The 14,957-nt window shown below is 45.3% G+C and overlaps 1 protein-coding gene across 1 annotated transcript in view; it reads left to right on the top strand.

Annotated features, from left to right (window-relative positions):
• FAM78B (family with sequence similarity 78, member B) overlaps positions 1 to 14,651 on the top strand; it is an 88,850-nt gene extending 74,199 nt beyond the window's left edge. Inside the window, exon 2 of the mRNA XM_011979891.1 lies at positions 13,907 to 14,651. Within this exon, the coding sequence (XP_011835281.1) occupies positions 13,907 to 14,429 (523 nt within the window). The 3' untranslated portion in view covers positions 14,430 to 14,651. The remainder of the gene's footprint in view (positions 1 to 13,906) is intronic.
• Positions 14,652 to 14,957: the final 306 nt, after the last annotated feature.

Here is a 14,957-nt window from a genome sequence, read left to right as displayed (position 1 = left end):
AAAACAGTCCATGAGATGAGGATGCATTGCCAAACTGTGTCAGTTAACCAAGACAGGGTAAATGGTGGAGGGCCCCAAGAGCTCCTCTTCCAGGGATCCACCAGAAGATTCCATACTAGGAATCTTACTTGACAAATAAGGTAAAAAGAAAGAAGTGCACCACACCTTCTCTGTCAATGCCCAGACACAAAGGGAAAAAAATAAAAAGGCATTAGGTGTTCACAGTGTTAAGGCCTTTTATAGCCACAGGACCTATAAGATTCCAGACTCCAGGTCCAGGCACCAAGGTAGGCCAGGCTTTGGGGCTGGAATCCAGGCCATGTGCAGGCAGGAGTGGTGCCCCACTTCCACCACCTGATGCGCAGGTGGCAAGCTTGACAAGCAGCAAGTCAGACATCCAGCAGGGCTCAAGAGCTGTAGTCCTTCCCCAGCTGCAGGTGTTGTCACGACAACTCAATCAGGAGGAGCTGGAACCTGATAGAAGAGTAGATGTGGACTCGGGTACAGGGAAGCCACTCTGAATCCCTGGGAGCCTTACAGCCCAGGGAGAACCAGTTGTGTGGTGTCCTGTATTCTGGGAGGAGCAACTCATCCCTTGGGAATAACCACATTTCTCTCTTCTGAAACCATAACTCGTCCCTTGTGGCCCTGAAAATCCCATTCGCCATCAGCACAAGGACTGAGGTCTTTGGTCAGAGATTATAGGAGCTGGACATATCCTTATCCATGAGGTTGTTTATTCTACTCCATTTTATAGATGAGGAAATTAAAGGTGAAAGGGCTCACACTGCAGCCCAAAAGTCATCCCAGAAAGGGCATCTAGGCTGATAGCTTCCAGAGCAGATATTTTTAGACTTGAGACCCTCACCAGATGAAATTATATGCAGAGAGAAGGAGAGAGAGAGAGTGTGTGTGTATGTGTGTATGTGTGTGTGTAGTTTCTACATCCTCTGTTATCCACAAAACACAATGTTAAGAACAAAGTAGGTGCCCTTTGTGAAAAGAATACTATCTGTGGATGTGCGTCTTTCTTGGTGCATGCCATGAATTAGTCATTTCTCTACTTCAGTGTCCTTATTATGTAAATGAAGTGTGACCATCTACCCTCCTGTTCCCTTGTCAGGATGGAAGGGAAATACTCAGTTCTCACTTGCATAAAGGGAGGAAATGCGTCCTACCCTTTGAAGTAGCTCAGGTCCCAGCCAGCCAACGTCCTTTTTGAATGAGCAATACCCATAATAACAGTTCTCATTTGTGACCTGTTATGTGCCAGGAAGGCATGATATAGATTACTTTTCATAGGGTTCTCATTTAAAAAAAAAAAAAGGGCCGGGCATGGTGGCTCACACCTGTAATCCCAGCACTTTGGGAGGCCAAGGCAGGCAGATCATGAGGTCAAGAGATTGAGACCATCCTGGCCAACATGGTGAAACCCATCTCTACTAAAAATACAAAAGTCAACTGGGCGTGATGGTACACACCTGTAGTCCTAGCTACTCGGGAGGCTAAGGCAGGAGAAGTGCTTGAACCCAAGAGGCAGAGGTTGCAGTGAGCCGAGATTGCACCACCGCACACCAGCCTGGGTGAAAGAGCAAAACTCTATCTCAAAAAAAAAAAAACCTACTCTGTAGGTTTTGTTATTATCCCCATTCACTTAAGAAATGGAAGCCCAGAGCGGCTTAGTGATTTGTCCAAGGCCACATGGTCAGCAGGTGGTAACATCCAGATTTGCATACAGGTCTTGGGAGTCCCACCCCACACTCTTCCCCTACCTCCTTCTCTCTCTTTCCCCAAAATGCTTCACATTCATTCTGTGCAATTCTGTGAGGTAACTCATTCCTTTTTAGTACAGAATAAAGACAAATTAATTTTTTAAATGAGAATATACACAAAAATAAAGAGAAAACTCATATAGTCCCACAACTATAGATAACCACTTTTCACATTTTGGTGTATCCACCCAGTAATGTCTTTTCTCAGGTTAACTAAGGTTCTGCCTATAATAGCACAATTCCAAAATAGGAAGGAAAAAACACATCCACTCCCCATCTCCTCTACCTGCCATTTGTCTGGCTTCAAGGACTGGAAGTAGAGGATACAGTCTACTGCCATGGGCTGGATTGAATGTGTGTTGCATCCTCATGCCCCTCAACACCACCACCCAGCCCCTATATCCTCTCCCAGCTTAGGTGGGCTCATATTTAATGCAAGCTGTCTGAGGAAAGGCACTCAGCACCTTGCCAGGAGCCCCAGGGACACTTGTTCCAATGTATCTGTATTCAGTCCCTTCCGCTGTCACGTGGGATCATCCCTTCAGTTGTCACGTGGGACTCTCCCCTAGACTCCAGAAGAGCCTTCCCCATCTTACTCCCTCTGCAGCTCCCTTGAACTCACCTCACAGCCAGCCCTGCCTGCTCTTCCAGAAACACTTGCCCCATTCATTGTGCTGCTTGAAGGAAGCACCTGTTCTGGGCTTTACTGGAGGTACTGAAAATACAATAAAGCCTGTCCTCAGGATGCATGCAGTCTAGTGGAAAACTGGCATAGACACAAGCAAATCAGCACACTGAAATGTGTATGCAATTGGAAGCCACTCTCAGAAGGTGACCTGGAGCTGCAAGTTGAGGATGAAAGGGAGCCAAGGGTGGTGGCTCATGCCCATAATCCCAACACTTTGTGGGGGTTGAGGCAGGAAGATCATTTGAGCCTAGGAGTTCAAGACCAGCCTGGGAAAGGTAGTGAGACTCCTTTTCTATTTTCAGAAAAACAAAAGAGTCCAGGATGTAAAGAACTGAAAGAAAATGGTCCTGGGCAAAGGGAACAGCAAATCCGAAGGCCCAACAAGTCCAGTGGGAGGAAGCTTATCTTGTTGAAAAATGAGAACAGTTCAAGTTGCTGGAATCTAGAGAGCCAGGAGGGAGGGAGTGAGGATGAATGAGGATGGAGAACTGATGGGGCAAATAAGGAAACATGGACATTTGAATGCAGTAGAAAACCATCGTGGAATTTTCCAGAGATGAGACACAGCCTGATGTACATCTTATAAAAACCACATTCGTGGCTTGTAGGGGCAGCACAAGCTTGGAAGCAGCGCCCCAGTGAGGAGAGGACCTGCATGGTCCCAGATAGAGGAGAAATGGCTTGGAGCAGGCTGGTGGCCATGGGGTTAGAAGAGACGAATTCTGGCCATATTCCAGAGGCATAGTGGAGAAACATGTTGGTCCAAGAGCAGATGAGGATTGGGGCATGGTGAGGGACAGGCAGGTCTCCATGCTCGCCACCTGGAATGCCACCCACATCGATTTCCCCTCATCTTTTGGGGTCCCACTGCAGCCCCATTTCCCCTAAGAGGCCTGCTGACCTCTACCCCCAGGCCGTTTCCTCTGCTTCCTCTTGGCACCCCCAGAGCCTGGCATAAGCAGGGCCTTACTCCTGTGGGAGGGTATCTGACCTGTCACCTCGGGTGGGCTGTGACCTCCTTCAGGATGGAGAACAAACACCACTGGGCCTAGCACAAGGCCCAGTGACTGGTAAGGAGCCAAAAGGGCTTGCTGTGTGGCCAGAGGACATAACCCTTGTAAGGGACACAGCCTGGGGCTGCACGGCGCTCTGCAGGTGTTAGCAAACACTGCTTCTCTGTGTGGGATAAGGTACTTTGCCCCAAGAAACTAAGAATTGGAGTCAGAAGTCAACCATTTTCAGATGTGACCTAGAAAACTGGCCACTGACCCCAGACCTCAGGGCTGTCAAATAGAAACAAGTCAGCAGAGGACTCCGAGAACCCAGCTGGAGCAACTTAGAGGGCACGAGGTGACTGACCTCCACATGGTGAAGGTTAAATACACAGTGAGAAGATGTCTCCAATGCTGGAAGAACTCACTAAACCGAACGCATGGGTAGTAACAAACATGAAGCCTCTCTCCGCACTGATGACTCTTGAAAAACACTGAAAATGATCTCTTCTGCAATAGGAAAAATGCTTCCCCGTGCGCCAAAAAGAAAAGGATGTGGTCAGAAAGGAAGCGGGCGGAGGGGAAAGTGGGAGGGGAGTATTTACAGGCTGCTTGGAGTCTGATATAAACAGTGCAGAATGAGGAAAATCCTAATTTTAACACTTAACTCTGTAATCATGGTTGCAAAGCATCTGAGAATCAGGACCTCTGCTAGAGCCAGGGCTGGAAATTGGTCTCAGGGGCCAGGTGGCTGCCCAGGTGACAGGGGCCTGGCCCTGCACCATTCCCCACCTGCTCTGTGCCTCCTCTCTCTTCACTGTCCCACCATGGACTGTGATTTCCAGCTGCTCCTGTGGAGGGTTGAGAGGAGAAAGTTGCTGCAAAGTGAGCAGTGACACGGAACATGAGACTCACATGACCGGGAGCGCATTGCTCTCCTTCACATTAGATGGAGCTTTGGAAGCCTCAGTGTGCTGAGGGTGTGGTGCTCTCTTTAACTAAACTTTCCACATACCCACATAGTAGCACCTTAGGTTCCAGCCCTGAAGATGAAGGGAAAAGGCAGAATCCTCTTTTCCCACCCTCTAAGTGCAGTAAAGTTAACACAGTAGTCAGGATTCCTTTAAAGAGCAGACTGAACATAGTGGTTAGACCACAAACTCTCAGGACAGTGCCTGGCATTCAGGTTAAGTGTGAGCTATGATCAAGGTGATGTTATCAGAACTATTAATATACTCAGCCTTAGAACCAGAGCCTGTCTTGGAGATCCCCAGCTGTGCCTGTGTTAACCCTTTAGTTGATTAATTTTTGAAGACGTGGTGGTGGGTAGCTGAGGAGGAACCTGCGTGGCCAAAGAGAAGGCATTACGGGCAGCAAGAGGGGTCGTTTAGCAATTGTTCCAAAAATGTTACAATATTTTAACAACTGGCATGGTCATAGCAGTGTGTATCAGCTAATCTCATCCATGACTTTTATTGTTTTTCAGAGCTTTTGGACTCTTAATTTTGTACCAGGGAGGCATCATGAGAAAGCGTGTGTTTGGAATCAGACCTTGATTCTAATCACAGACCTGATTCTGAATCACAGCTCAGTTCTACCCCTCCCTAGCTGAAAGATCTTGAGCAGGTTCCCTACTGCATAGTGGAAAATAGAATGATGCCCACCTCATGCAATTGATGTACAAAGTACATGTGATTCTGGTTGTAAGGGTGCTTTGTGCATGTTACGGCTAAACAAGCATCAGTGAAACCACACATAACAAAAGGAAAATATTCCAGATTGGAACTGTCCTGGGTTCCAGAACTGTGCATCTAGATCTTCCAGCTCTGCCCATCCCTAACATTTGAGGCTTCAGAGTAAGAATACAAAGGTCTGGGTGCCATAGTTCTCAATATTTATAAGTTATAGGTCAGACTAACAGAGGGCTGAATCAAGTAAGTTCTATCCTCCTACCTAGACAACTATGCCTTTTATAAAAACCTGAAGGCTATGTTCAAATTTAGGATTCTTGGACTCCTCAAAGTTTTGTGCCAGAACCTAGCAGCATAGGAACAAGTGACCTTCAACCCCTAGCCCCACCCACTTCCCCTCCCACCTCTGGCTCTGTACCCTATTGAAAGAGATGTTCCATCACACACATGCATGTGGGCACCCAACAAACACATGGTCCCAAACTCCATGCATACCCCCAACAAACAGCCACCCTCTGGCCACCCCTTGGGCCCAAAAGTGCATACACAGTGGACTGGACTGCCCTTGGAAAGACAGGACAGGGAAGAGGCCTGAATAGACTCTAGAGGCATGTTTAGGGGCGTGTGGGCTGGAAATGTTGAGATCCTAGGTACCCAGAGAGTATTCTGGAAGGAGGGGCACATCCTCTCAGCCCCACAGACTTCTTACCCAGTGTGAAGAGCATGGCCAGAAGATACCAGAGTGGGTCCCTTCAAAGGGTGAGGCCATCCAGACACAGTGGTTGATGCCTGTAATCCCAGCAACTTAGGGGGCGGAGGCGGGAGGATCACTGGAGGCCAGGAAGTCAAGACCAGCCTGGGTAACATAGCAAAACTCCATCTCTTTTAAAATGGTTTAAAATTAGCTGGGCATGGTGGTGCATGCCTATAGTCCCAGCTACTCCAGAGGCTGAGGCGGGAGGATCGCTTGAGCCCAGGAGTTCAAGGCTGCAGTGAGCTATGATTGTGCCACTGTGCTCTAGCCTGGGTGACAGAGTGAGACCCTATCTCTAAAGAAAAAAAAAAAAAAAAACATGTAAGGCCAGGCCAGGGCTCCTCTCACCTGGGTCTAAGGGTAGTACTGCCCCAGATTTCAAAGCCTGCCCTAGAAGCTCTCTAGACTTGAAACCATCAGTCTTCCATGTGTGGTTCCCCCTAACTCCTATCCCACACCGCATCAGGGGACATTAGTATCAGAGAGTCCCTGCACAACTGCCCACTCCCTGCCTCCAAGAATGTTGCTGCCAGCTTCTCTCCAGACTCCCCAGTGACTGCAGGGCTTCAGGGAGAGCAAAGTGGGGTTCTCAGAGAGGTTGCTCTGCCCCTCAAAGGCAATGGGAAAATTTGTTGGGTCTGAGTGGAGTCTTGACCTAAACCCATGGACTCCTTATTTGAATGAAATGCTTAACATGATATTTGATTGAGATTTGCCTCTTTCTTCTAAAAATGGGATGCAGAAAGCATGAAGGTTGCAATAATCGATATTTTCATTATTAGGCCCATTGGCAAGTCCATTAGCTGTGAGCTTTGGGTCAATGGCTGATTGTCTGAAGCAAAAACACTGTTTATCACAGTGAGGAGAAGGATTGTAGGAGAAGAAAGGGAATTAGATAATCACTCATGTTGACGTCTGGGCGCAGTGGCTCACGCCTGTAATCCCAGCACTTTGGGAGACCGAGGCAGGTGGATCACCAGGTCAGGAGATGAGACCATCCTGGCTAACATGGTGAAACCCCGTCTCTACTAAAATACAAAAATTAGTTGGGTGTGGTGGCACACGCCTGTAGTCCCAGCTACTCGGGAGCCTGAGGCAGGAGAATCGCTTGAATCCAAGAGGCGGAGGTTGCAGTGAGCCAAGATCGTGCCACTGCACTCCAGCCTGGAAACAGAGCAAGACTCCATATCAAAAAATATATATAATATATTTTTAACATAATATATATAAAATATATAAATATATAAAAATATTTTATAGAGAGAGAGAGATCATGTGTTGTAGTTTACAAAGCATTTGCTCCTACATCATCACTTCATTTGATTTCTGTAATAGTTCTGAGATGTAGGGAGACTTGGAGTTATTTTTCTTCCTGTTTTACACATGAAAGTATTTAGCTGTGCTAAGCGCTTCCCATTCATTATCTTATTTAATTCTCACACCAAGCACATCAAGTAAGTATCATCTTTATTCCTTATTTCTTAGATGGGGAAACTGGTATGGAAAGTTCACACAACTAGTAAGTAGTAGCACTAGGTTTACAGGCCTAAGCAGTCTGGCTCCAGAATGCTGCTTTCAGCCATGATGCTGGACCAGCTCTCTACTTCATCTCTCTTCTCCCCTTTGTTGCCCACTTCTCCTTTTTTTCTTGTGCTTGTTAATTCCCTTGCAGAATGACTTCCACCAGCATATCTTTACCGCTGTCTTGAGAATTAACAAGTTGAATGGCTTTTTCTCTTCAATTTCTGTGACTTTTGACACTGCTGACTCCCTGAAATTCTTGACTTTGGAAATTAATTCTCCTTTTTTGCTGGCTATTCCTTTGCTTTTTATACTTTTCTTTGTCTCTGGCCATGTGACAGGTCTGTCATCCTCAAAGAGCTCACCCAGCACCTGATCCTCTCCATGCAGATGGTTGCCAAATTTACATCCCTAGCCCTGACTTTCTTCTAAGCTCTGGACCCAACTTTGCAATAACTCACAGACACAGTGTCAGCCTATTTAGTCAATTCCACAAAGATAGTAGTGTCCAAATTGAAATTCATGGTCTCCACTCATCTTTCACTTCAGATCAATTTGATATTTATTCAACAAATAATTTGTGAACTCCTTCTATTTTTCCAGCACTGTTCTAGGTACTGGCGATATAGCAGTGAATAAAATATATAAAATCCTTGCCTTCTTAGGGATAGTATTTGAAGAGTGGGATGAGGGGAGACAGACTGTTAGCAAAATAAGTGAGTTATAGTGTATTAGAAGGTACTATGGAGAAAAAATAAAGCAGAGATGGGGGATGGGGAGCACTGGGGCAGGAGGTTGCAATTTTAAATATGGTGGTTAGGAAAGATTGCAGTGAAACGTGGTATTGGAGCCAGGAATGAGGGAGGCAAGGGAGCGAGCCTTTCAGATATCCAAGGGAATATTGCTCCAGGTGAAATGAACAGTAAGTGCAAAGGCCCTCAGGTGGGAGTTTATTTGGCATGTTCAGTGAACACAGCACAGAGGCCAGAATGCGCAAGAGGGAGAGAAAAGGAGATACAATCAGAGAGGAAATAGGGAACTGGATCATATAGGGCCACATAAGCCATTTTAAGTAGCTGAACTGTTCCTGAGTGCTTTAGGAGGCATGGAAATGTTTTGAGCAGGAAAGTGACACAATTTTACAAATATTTAACAAGATCACTGTGGCTGCCATGTTGACAATAGACCAGGGAAGCAAAGTTGAGTAATTAGCAAGGAGACCAGTTAGAAGGCCACTGCAGTAATCTAAGAGAGACAACTCTAGCTTGGACCGGTGTCATGGTGATGGGGGTAGTGGGAAGGAGTTGAATTCTAGATATATTTTGATCGCATCCACAGGATTTGCTGATAGGTAGCATGTGGAATGTGAGAGAGTGGCCAAGAGTGACTCCAAAGTTTTTGGCAAGTGGGCAGGTGAATATATGGATTTGGAGCTCAAGGGAGCAATCCAGCCTAGAGATACAAATTTGGAAGTTGTCACAGTGCAGATGGTACTTAAAATCATGAGACCAGATGAGATCACCAAGGAAATGCAAATAGATAGAAAAGAGAAGACCAAAGCCTAAGCCCTGGGGCCCTCCAATGTTAAAAGGTTGAAAGATGAGGCAGAACCAGCAAAAGACAATGAAAAAGAAATAATGAGATATAAAGAGAAACAAGATTAGTAAGTATGCATCATGTGCCAGACACCATGCTCCAGACAAAGGATACAAAGACAAATACGACCCTTTCCTCACCATCCTCATGCTCTAATGCAGGAGTCAGGTACTACACCTTGAAATACCATTGTGATCGGTTCAGGGATGGGTGTAAAATGTCAGGGACAGTGAGACCACAACCTTGTTACTTCTGTGAATGATTTACACACACACACACAGAGTCAGCCATATTTGCCTCTTCTGAGTGATTGTTTTTCTTTGTCTTCTTTTGTCTCTAACAGGCAATTGGTTACCAAACCTTGGAGAATCTACCTTTGTAATATCTCTTATATGTGACACCTGTCCATTTTCTCAGCCACCAGTCTAGATGAAGCCATCATTAAAGATCACGTGCAGTGTTGCAGAAGCTCCTAAACATCCTCGTTCCCTCCCTTTAGCCCTCTAATCCTACTTTTTTCATTACTCTTCCTTGCAGTTAACTCTCCTGAGCAAAAGTCTCACCACCTCTAGGATACAGCCCAAGTACCTAAATCCATTTTTGAAAGTGCTCCACAAACCGATAGTACCCTGCGCCCCCAGCAGTGTCTTCACTCTTCCCAGTGTTCTCTGTTTCCTGGACACGCCACATCCATGCTTGATATCACACTTTAGCCTATGACGCAGTCTCCCACCTGGAATGCCTGTCTCTATTCCAAAGTGTTCATATCCCATTTCCTTCACAAAGCTTTTCCCCTGCTGTAGCCTGCATGGTTGTCGATGTCTCCGAATTGCTGTATCACTTGGCGTCTCTGACACTCATTTTTATATGTAGGTATATGATGGCATGAGTAGTCACTAAAATACATTCATATTCACTAATTCATTCAGTTTCATTTAAGTGTGCCTCCTCCTTTTAAGGATAAGCAACTTTCAGTGCAAGGCATGATACTATTGTAATAAATAGATTCTAAATGAATAGTAGATGTTAGATTTTTTTAAAGGTGAGTAAATATGTAAAGTATAAAACTAATAAAACACTTTGTTGTATACAAGTTCTACCAAGCTCCAGGAATATAGTCATGAAAATAATTCAAATAAAGTATTTATTCTTTTAATAAATATTGTTTTATGTGCCAGCAATGTGCAAGACACTAATTATTCAAAAATAAGTCTTAATTCCAAGCCTCAAGAAACCTGTAATCTAATGGGAAAGACACATAAATCCTTATAATATAATCTGACACCTGTAGATGTAGATATATCTATGGGTACACGGAAGAGAAGGCTTCATGGAGGAGGTGACACGTGGTGATTCTCAGAGGATGAGTAGTTCGATACAGTGGAAATTGAATAGGAGGAGGAACAGCATAGGCACAGGGCACAGCAGTGGAAGTGAGACGCATGGTGTGTGGGGATGGGGAGGCCAGATGATGGAGAGCCATGTATGTCCTGTTAAGGAACTTGAATTTTACCCTGTGGGTGATGCCAGCGATGTCCATATAGAAAAGCCTTGGAAGGATTTTATGTTTAGAAAGAGCATGATCAGATTTGCATGTTTGAACACTTGGGCAACCTAAAAGATGGATTTGAGAGGGACCAGAGTTGGATGCAAAGAGACAAGTTATGCGCCATTACAGTAGACCAGGTAAGAGATGCTGAGGGCTTGGATTAAGTGAAGGGAGTAAGAGTTGGATGGGGAAAAGGAGATAAAGTCAAGCATCACTATGGGACAAAATTCACAGGATGCAGTGATACAGTCACTGTGGCAGCCTAGGGGAGGATGTGGGAAGAGCCAAAGATGGCCCTTACATCTGACCTGGAAGATTGGGTGAGCAGTGGGCCACCCCCTGCAGCACAGACAGGGGAAGACGGCTTGATTTATGGTGGAAATGATGAGTTCAGTTTGAGCCATATGGAGTTTGAAATGCCTCCGGCATTCCATTCAAAGTAATCCCCTTAAATGGTCATTGAGTGACTCAAATAGTGCTACTGTTCTTGGAACTTTTCAGAGACTTCTCAAAAAACCATGACCAAAGACATTTTATCAGCCACATAAACCAGTCATGCATTTTATAGACATAACTCTCTTTTTGGAAAAAAGAAGATAAGAGAGAGAGAGAAAGGAAGGGAGGGAAGAAGGGAAGGTCACTGCCTTGGGGTGTACATTAGTATCTATTTTTCATAAAGGAAAAATTTGGTATTTTTCAAATCTAAAGCAGCTCCCTATTCACTAGACTTAAGTCATAATGAATTTTGGCTGTTTCCAAAATCAAACCATCCCTTAATGATGTAATCCTAATTCCCTAGGGCTATGGAGAACATGCCTCTGACCTGAGGAATTCCCAAAAGCACAGTTGCAGAAGTAACAGCAGTGTGTTTGAAACTAAAGTGTAGCCTCCAATGTCACTATTCCCCAATGACTACATGTGGCCAGATGTGTTTGTTCTGATGTGATGATTAAGAAGTCTATTATATTTCTCTGTTCCAGAAACTCCTCCAAGAAAAAGGTCTTTTCCTTCCCTCCTGAGAGAGCCACAAGAGTGTGTCTTTATTGTATTATCTCTGTTTGTTTGTTTTGTTTTTCCCCCCCCCCCCCAAAAAACCTGGGACCAAACTAAGTTTTATGATTTGTCTTACAAGGCTGACTTGCAGACCCTGGGCCCAAGTCTCTGTTCACACAGCTCTGGGCAGGAAGACAGGAGGCAAAAATATGAGAACTATAAAGACTCTATAGGTAAAGTCACTGAATCTACTAGCAAGATAGCCAGTCCTGAAAAGGACTGTGTTGTAACGATATCAAAAGTTCATCCACTCAAAACCAAATTCCCCAGGCAATATGCCACAGTAAACCCAGTGTGTAGGGTGGGAGGGCAAGAACAGTCTGCCACTGCTGGGAATGCTTGCCCTCCAATTCTAAGGAGGAAATCAAAGGCCAGCAGGGACTGGTTACAACCAAAATGAAAAACAAGATTTAGGCAACACAGAAAATAGATGTATTGTGACTGAAGAATTGTCTTAGCCCTTTGCATGGGGGCATGAAACCGACCCCAGTATGGTTATTTCATGAACCCAATGAGCAGATTGGGTCTCTACCCAACTTCTGACCCACTCAAATAACATGTACTCCCTTTTGTACAGTAAGAAATGGCATAGAATTACCTGGGCGCTCCTACCCCCAGCTGCAAAAGCATATGTAGCAAAATGAGCTCTCTCTGACTTTTTGCATCAGGTCAGTTCCTTACTTAGTGTCTGCCAACCATGATACACTGCAGTTATTCCCAGCAGTTACCAAGGGCATGACAAGAGAAAAGGCTCTTGCAGCTGTGGGCTTACCTCCTCCCCAGGCAGCCAAGCCCTCCCTTCACTTCAGGCTGGGGCTGACTGGCCTAGGAGGTACTATGAGGGGTCAGTAGGAGGCAGTAGTTAGTGTCTCCATGTCCCCATGTGACAGTAAAGAATGCTGAGATGTTAATCAGCACCAGCTTGACAATGCAACTCCCTTTTAGACCACTTGTATAAAACCCTGCAGGATCTTCTGTCACTTCATAGGAGGAAGAACTTTATATCAGACAAGATGACTACTTCTTAGCTGATGAATAAAGCAGTCACATTTCTTTAATTATTAAATTCTAGTGCATTATTACCAAGCACCTTCCCTGGTCCCTGGAGTGAAAATATGAAGAATGCATAATCAGACTCTGCTGACTAGACTTCTGCCCTTATTGGGGTCCAGTCCAGTTCTCCGTGACTGGTCCTGGAGCTGCTAACTCATTGGACAGCCTGAGTCCTCTCTGCTCTGCTCTCTCCAGCACTGTGTAAGGGCACTTTGGGAGGCAGTATGATTTAGTGGTCAAAATCATGGACTTTGAAGTCAGGCAACTCCCAGCTTCACCTCTTGCCCTCTGTAGGACCTTTTTCATGTACCTTAACATCTTTAAGCCTCCCTCCCCTCGTGTTAAATGGAAATAAAAATTTATTTATCTTGTGGAGTATTTTGAATATTAACTGAGATGATATACTTAGCACAATGGTCGGAATAGAGTAACACTCAATAAGTATCAGCAATTATTATTAGCAACAGTCTGCAGCAGTGGGGAGAGACACTGGTTCCTCCTTCTGTACAAGGTCAGAGGCAGCCAGGAGTAGGTAGGTGCTAAATGGCAAGTTTGCCAAACTAAACTATGAGGCTTCTAGGCTGAACTGGAAGGCAATGGGAGGGCAGTGCATTAGAGTTTATGCCAGCCTGTAGAACAACTTTCACTTTCAGGTGGTTTTCCAGAAGATGACCATTATTTCCTCATGTTATGATTTTCTGTGCCTAAGTGATGAATTGGCTGATGCCTAGGATTTAAACAACCCTCTTTGTTGAGTAGAAATTCTATTACTGTGATTTCGTAAGAAATTAATATAACCTTTAATTTTGCCTCCTTTGCCCTTCTTTCCACCAGATACTGCCTTTTCAACCATTGTTTCTTCCCAAAAAACAAATCTTACACTCATATTTCCAAGAAAGTGGTTCTTGTAATGGAATTCCTCTAAATTGCTGATTACTATCATTTAACTAGTTGATGTCTCTTTGTGGTCTCACAACTGCCTCTTTGAGCTTCCTGTTCTCAACTGGGTCAGCCATGGTTGTGTTTAACTTGTTTTGGCATGGCTTTGTTATTTTTATTTTGGTTTGTTCTCGTTTAATCCCGAAACAGCACAGCATAGAACTTTTTGACTTCAATTCCCCTGTGAACTTCTCATTTTGCCCAAGTTGACTATGTTAGTAAGCAGTGAGCACCTCTCCAGCTTTTGAAAAATTCATTCAGCCTCTTCTTTTCTTGTGCATGTCTTCTGCTTTGCCAGGTCAAGCTGGGAACTGCCTGACTTGAGGGAAGGGAGAGTAAAAGCCATCAGTGACTCAGATGGGGTGAGCTACCCTTGGTACGGGAACACCACAGAAACTGTGACCCTGGTTGGCCCCACCAACAAGATCTCCAGGTTCTCCGTCAGCATGAATGACAACTTCTACCCCAGTGTGACATGGGCAGTGCCTGTGAGCGACAGCAATGTGCCGCTGCTCACAAGAATCAAGAGAGACCAAAGTTTCACGACCTGGCTGGTGGCCATGAACACTACCACAAAGGAGAAGATCATTCTGCAGACCATCAAGTGGAGGATGAGGGTGGACATTGAGGTGGACCCTCTTCAGCTCTTGGGGCAGCGGGCCCGGCTGGTGGGCAGGACTCAGCAGGAGCAGCCCCGGATCCTGAGCCGGATGGAACCCATCCCCCCTAACGCACTAGTGAAACCCAATGCCAATGATGCCCAGGTCCTCATGTGGAGGCCCAAGCGGGGGCCACCTCTGGTTGTGATCCCTCCTAAGTAGAAGCAGACTGGCCTGATTGTGTGTGGATCACATGCCTCTGAGACATGCAGTGAGGGTGCCAGGGGTGGCAGGAGCCAAACTGAGTTTCTGAGCCAAAGCAGACCTCTTGGTTTGCCAGCCTTTGCAGCCACTTTTGAAGAGTAGGGCTGCTCCTTGGGTGGTAGAACCATAATCCTTAGGAAAAATCCCTTCCTCTTAGGAATAAAAAAATCACTGATTTGACAGACTTGCTGTGATTACCATGCAAGTAGCCATATTTTGGAGCTGACCAGGATGATTCTTTTATCTGAACTATTGACCATTTCTTTCCTGTGAGATGCAGGGGATGGAAACAAAATTAAACAGTGCCTGTGGCAAATGCTGCTTCCCAACCAATAAGAAGTAGGAGTGAAAACATCCACACCAGGTGGTCATAAGGCAGACTCCTGCAGTCTGACTGGAGGGTGCTGGGGAAAAGGGTGGTGAAAGAATGGGTGATGGGGAGAGGAAAGAATAAGGTTTTATTACACATTAATACCTCTGCATTTA

This window comes from Mandrillus leucophaeus, unplaced genomic scaffold (assembly GCF_000951045.1).
Source record: "Mandrillus leucophaeus isolate KB7577 unplaced genomic scaffold, Mleu.le_1.0 Scaffold207, whole genome shotgun sequence".
NCBI classification, from domain to species: Eukaryota; Metazoa; Chordata; class Mammalia; order Primates; family Cercopithecidae; genus Mandrillus; species Mandrillus leucophaeus.
The sequence above is the reverse complement of the archived record's forward strand: the minus strand, read 5'-3'. Positions and strand labels throughout refer to the sequence as shown.